Below are 6000 nucleotides of genomic sequence, written 5' to 3'. Positions count from 1 at the left end.
AAGTGAAGCAATTTTCATTTGCAGGGCCGTAGATGGAGAACATGAGCAGTAGGGAGGTACATCTGCATTTCACATCTCTGTCACCAGATGGCGCTCTCATAGCACACACTGATGTTCAGGATGGATCCCACAATGATGGCGCAGCAGACACATTACACAATGGTAATGAATACCCCGGGACCTCTACTGCCCCCTACTGGTGGGTCACATACTGACCATTATTAAGCAATGAGCCCACCAGCTACAGCACAGTCTGAGGTTAAAGCTAAACTCCGGGCAAATAGATAAATACACAGATAAATACATAAAAAAGGCAACTGTTCTGCCTGCCAAAGGATTTGTATTTCTGCCCATCCAGTCCTGAGATTTACACAGCTCTGCTACACAGAATAGCCCATTCTGTCAGTACAGGAGACCTGATTTTTGGGACATAATAAAACATTTAATGTAGAAATGGCTTAAATGTAGCTTAATGTATGTAATAAAATGCCTAAACCTCAATCAATTGACCTGAAACTTTGCACAGATGAATTTTTTAACTTTCCTAATATATCCTAGAAGTTTCATGGATTTTGTTCTTCCAGGAGGCAAACTGGGGACATTAAGATCTTTTTGTTGGGGAGATTAATGTAAAAAAAGAGCTTAGATCTCATCCAACTTTTCCCCAAACTTCACACAATAGAAGAGTCTGTCTATGCCAACATATTCCGAACATTTCAGATCATTTGGTAAATCACACCAAAAGTTATTCACATTATAATTTTATTATTAAACAGGGAGGGGAAAAAGAGAGAAGGAGGGGGGATAGAGGGGAAGAGGGAAAGAGAGGGGGGGGGAGAGAGAGAGAGAGAGGGGGGAGAGGGGGGAGAGAGGGAGGAAAGAGGGAGAGGGGGAGGAAAAGTGAGAGAGGGAGAGAGACAGAGAGAGGGCGAGAGAGAGGGGGGGGAGAGAGAGAGGAGATGGAGAGAGGGGGGAGAAAGGGGGGGAGGGAGAGATAAAGAGAGAGGGGAGAGAAAGAGAGAGGGGGAGAGAGAGGGGGGAGAGAGGGGGGAGAGAGAGGAGAGAGGGAGGAGAAGGAGAGAGAGGGTGAGAGAGGGGGAAAGGGAGAGAGAGGGGGGGGAGAGAAAGAGGGGGGAGAGGGAGGAGAAGGAGAGGGAGGGGAGAGAGGGGAGAGGGGGAGAGAGAGAGAGGGGGAGGGAGAGATAAAGAGAGAGGGGAGAGAAAGAGAGAGGGGGAGAGAGAGGAGGGAGGGAGGGAGGGAGGGGAGAGAGGGAGGAGAAGGAGAGAGAGGGTGAGAGAGGGGGAAAGGGAGAGAGAGGGGGGGGAGAGAAAGAGGGGGGAGAGGGAGGAGAGGGAGGGGAGAGAGAGAGAGGGGGGAGGGAGAGAGGGGGGAGAGAGGGAGGGGAGAGAGGGAGAGGGGGGAGAGAGAGAGGGGGGAGAGGGAGAGAGAGGTGAGGGGGGAGAGAAAGAGGGGGAGAGGGAGGAGAGAGGGGGGGAGAGGAGAGAGAGAGAGAGAGAGAGAGAGAGGGGGAGAGAGGGAGAGAGGGGGGAGAGAGAGGGGGAGAGAGGGGGAGAGAGAGAGAGAGGGGAGAGAGGGAGGAGAAGGAGAGAGAGGGGGGAGAGAAAGAGGGGGGAGAGAAAGAGAGAGAGAGGGAGGGAGGGAGGGGGAGAGAGGGAGGAGAGAGAGGGTGAGAGAGTGTGAGGGGTGTGACGAGACCAATCTCGCCCCATTGCATTGGAGGAGCCTGGTTGCCCGCCCGCTGCCTTTGGACTATGGACCAGACTTTAAAAGACTTTGACTCCATGGCGATTAAACTGTATTCGTGGGGTCTGAGTGCCATTCACCTAATAATGTGCACTCAGACCTGAGCTATCTGGGGATATGTAACATGTCTATGTTTAATGTATAAAAAGTAACTTTATATATTTTAAAGCATAATACTGCATTTGGGTCCCCATGTGTGTAATGGAGTCTCGCTGTGAAAACTTGTTTTAGCTGCAGAGAGAGGGGGGGGGGGATTGTTTCCAGCAGCCCCCTCCTAAAGAATGTCTACTGATTAACTCCGTGCTTTTGTCTAAAATAGGACAGTATGTTAATAGGGTCTGAGACTATTGATAAGTATGTTAATGAGCTCACCTGGCTGTAATTACACAGTCATTTTTCATGTGGTATTCTCAAAGTATATATAAGTGTTGTGTTTCTTGCAATAAAAGAGAAGAGAGTTACTCTTGATCGAACCTCACTACAGAGCCTTGTCTCGTACTTGGGGGGGAATTATTGATGTGCTTCATGTATGGCGGATTGGAGTGGTCGATAGCTGTCCGGGTGTTCGGGAGTGGATTATCCTAGACGACTGTAACCCCTGTTATACTTGGGGTGTCATAACAATTGGTGGCAAGCGACGGGATCGATCCTACAGCCAGAAGGACAGCTACAGGGGACACCATTGCTCTGGATTTTACAATTGAGGGCAACGCATGTCCCAGTACAGCGACCCTGACAGCACCAGCATGGAACCAGCAGTGGAGTTCGATGAGGGTGCCATGGATGACCGAGATGCAGTCCGTAAAGGCATCTGGTACCAGGCACTGGGCATTGTGGAGTACCAGCAGGGTAAGAGACTCCCCAAGGAAGACCAGCGGTTGCAGAAGCGAGTAGCCCTGCGGATGCCCTTCCTGGGGCAGCAGCCCCGGGAGGAATGGGTAAAAGAATTAGAGCTCCGGGTATGGCAGGAGATGTGGCTGGAGGATGCCTACCAGGCGCTGTGGTGGTATGTTGCACAGTACCTGCCCTGAACAGCCGAGCATGACAAGCCAGAGGGAGAGCAGTTTGATGGTCCTGGCTTGTTATGGGAGTCTTTTTCAGAGCTGGAATTTGGGAGCCCTACACAAGCCCGGTTCAATGATCTCTTGGAGTGGAGGGAGAGCAGGTATGACTGGGACGACGCTCACGAAATTGAGCAAGACCTGGTCCACCTGGTGACCCGGGAGATGGAGCTAGAACAGGGCTACCAGCAGCTGTTCCAATACTATGAGAAGGCTCAGCAGGAGAGCAGCGTCCTCCCTCCCCAGCGGCTGGCTGAGTTACAGGGGGCAGAGGTAGTTGTGCCTGCCCCCCAGCAGCAGAGTGATATGCCAGGAAGGCAGTGGGAAGTCCAGGGAGAGGAGAGCAGTGTCCTCCCTCCCCAGCGGCAGCGGGATTTTTTGGGAATTGGGAGCCCAGTCTCCATTCCCCAGCGGCAGTGTGATGTGCCGGGAATTGGGAGCCCAGTCTCTAGTCCCCAGCGGCAGAGTATCCAGCAGGGAATAGAGAGCCCAGTCTCCTTTCCCCAGCAGCAGAACTCTGTATTGGGAGGAGAGACAGTCGGTCTCCCTCCGCAAAGACTGGAAGTATGTATGGGAGAGGAGATTGTTACCACCTCTCCCCAGCAGCGGATCATTAATGGGCAGAGTGTTCTATCGGGAGAGGAGCTTGTTACCCCCTCTCCCCAGCGGCAGCTTAATGTACCGGGGGGAGACTGTAAGCCCCCCACCGGTGCAGATGGGACCGTGGTCTCTGCACTTACCAAACAGGGGGTAGGGATGGGCGGTCCTACCCCCCCACGACAGAGCTGTGTATCCAAGGGGGAGACAACCGGTCTCCCCATTCCGCAGCAGAGCTATGCACCTAAGAGGGAGACAGTCCGTCTCCAGCAACCAGGCTCCAACCAGACTACTCCGGTGGTAGTGCTGGCACCAGGACAGAGTACCGCTGGTCTCTGCCCACTCAGCAACCCACCAAGGCAGCCTACCAGTCCCCTACACAGCCGTGGTGAGGCACCTGGACATGGACAAGTTTCTCCTCTACCCAGGTGTAGTGACCATTTATTGTGGGTGGGCTGTACTGTTTTTTCTGCTTTGTGGGTGGGCTGCTGGACTAACAAGGGCACTGACCGGCAGGAGGTCAGGTACCCTGTTAGTCTTTTTGGAAAGGGGGAGAGATGTGACGAGACCAATCTCGCCCCATTGCATTGGAGGAGACTGGTTGCCCGCCTGCTGCCTTTGGACTATGGACCAGGTTTTAAAAGACTTTGACTCCATGGCGATTAAACTGTATTCGTGGGGTCTGAGTGCCATTCACCTAATAATGTGCACTCAGACCTGAGCTATCTGGGGATATGTAACATGTCTATGTTTAATGTATAAAAAGTAACTTTATATATGTTAAAGCATAATACTGCATTTGGGTCCCCATGTGTGTAATGGAGTCTCGCTGTCAAAACTTGTTTTAGCTGCAGAGAGGGGGGGGGGGATTGTTTCCAGCAGCCCCTCCTAAAGAATGTCTACTGATTAACTCAGTGCTTTTGTCTAAAATAGGACAGTATGTTAATAGGGTCTGAGACTATTGATAAGTATGTTAATGAGCTCACCTGGCTGTAATTACACAGTCATTTTTCATGTGGTATTCTCAAAGTATATATAAGTGTGTGTTTCTTGCAATAAAAGAGAAGAGAGTTACTCTTGATCGAACCTCACTACAGAGCCTTGTCTCGTACTTGGGGGGGAATTATTGATGTGCTTCATGTATGGCGGATTGGAGTGGTCGATAGCTGTCCGGGTGTTTGGGAGTGGATTATCCTAGACGACTGTAACCCCTGTTATACTTGGCGTGTCATAACAAGGGGGAAAGGGAGAGAGAGAGAGGGGGGGGGAATAGGGGGGAGAGGGAGGAGAAGGAGAGGGAGGAGAGAGAGAGAGAGAGAGGGGGGGGGAGAGAGGGGGGAGAGAGGGAGGGGAGAGAGGGAGAGGGGGAGAGAGGGAGAGGGGGGAGAGAGGGAGGGGAGAGAGGGAGAGGGGGGAGAGAGAGAGGGGAGAGAGAGAGGTGCGGGGTGGTCTGTCTGGAGTTCCGCTTTAAGAAATGAATGTTGGAGATTTGCTCACCTTTGTTTTCAATGTCATGCAGTCTCTGCTGCCAGAACCCTCTGAAGGGGGCAATTCCGGTTCCGGGGCCCACAAGGATGCAGGGGGCTTTTATATCAGGTGGAAGGTGAAAGGTGGGGGCTCTGTAGAGGAAGACAGACAGATACAGAATAAGGTGACAGGTGACCAGAGGCTGCAGTACCCTGGTAACAGAGAGAGAGAGATGAGGCACATCCACAGTAGTAAAGAAGTCTTTGGTTTATTGGTATTCCACACTCACAGGCTAAAAATATGACACACAGGAGAACCACAATGTTCAGCAGACGCGTTTCACACTAAGTGCTTATTCATTGCTAGAACCTCTGCAATCGCTGCAGTACCCCGGTACCTGGGGAATCGCTAGACAGACAATTCCCCCCCCCCCCCCCCCCAGGCTCCTGGCACATGTTCCAGAACATGAGCCTGTAAATCATTTGGTATTGTTGGCAGTCTGAGAGGGTGACATTATCGCTATACCTGGCGGTCACCCCACTCGTAGCCCATACTTATGATGTATGCAGTAGTATAAGTATGCATCATTCAGGGGCATTGATAGACCAAGGCACCAAGGCATGTACCCCCAGGTCTTCTATTAAGTGCCTAGGGTCTTCTATTGGGTGGCCCAGGGTCTTCTATTGGGTGGCCCATACATTCATGCATGTAATAATAGTAGTTAGCATCATTCAGGGGCATTTTTTAGACCATGGCACCCAGGGCATGTGCCCCCAGGTCTTCTATTAAATGCTCATGGTCTTCTGATGGGTGGCATGGATCTTCTAAAGGGTGGCCCATACATATAATGCATGTAATAGTAGTAGTCAGCATCATTCAGGGGCATTGCCTCCATGTCTTCTTTTGGGTGGCTTGGGGTCTTCTACTGGGGGCCCGTACATATAATGCATGTAATAGTAGTAGTTAGCATCATTCAGGGACATTTCTAGAACCTGGAACCCCACGACATGTGCCCCCACAGGTCTTCCATTAAATGCTCATGGTCTTCTTTGAAAGAGATGAGTTTTTGGATCTTATAGTGGAAAGTTAGGTAGTCATTTCTGCCACCAT

General features: G+C 51.3%; 1 protein-coding gene across 1 annotated transcript in view; it reads right to left on the bottom strand.

Annotated features, from left to right (window-relative positions):
* NOS3 (nitric oxide synthase 3) overlaps positions 1-6000 on the bottom strand; it is a gene marked incomplete at its 3' end in the record, with an annotated part of 183459 nt that overhangs the window by 79237 nt on the left and 98222 nt on the right. The window contains exon 23 of the mRNA XM_082259052.1: positions 4921-5042. Within this exon, the coding sequence (XP_082115178.1) occupies positions 4921-5042 (122 nt within the window). The remainder of the gene's footprint in view (positions 1-4920; positions 5043-6000) is intronic.

The sequence above is a fragment of the Pelophylax lessonae genome, assembly GCF_965119305.1.
Source record: "Pelophylax lessonae genome assembly, chromosome: 5".
NCBI classification, from domain to species: Eukaryota; Metazoa; Chordata; class Amphibia; order Anura; family Ranidae; genus Pelophylax; species Pelophylax lessonae.
The sequence above is the reverse complement of the archived record's forward strand: the minus strand, read 5'-3'. Positions and strand labels throughout refer to the sequence as shown.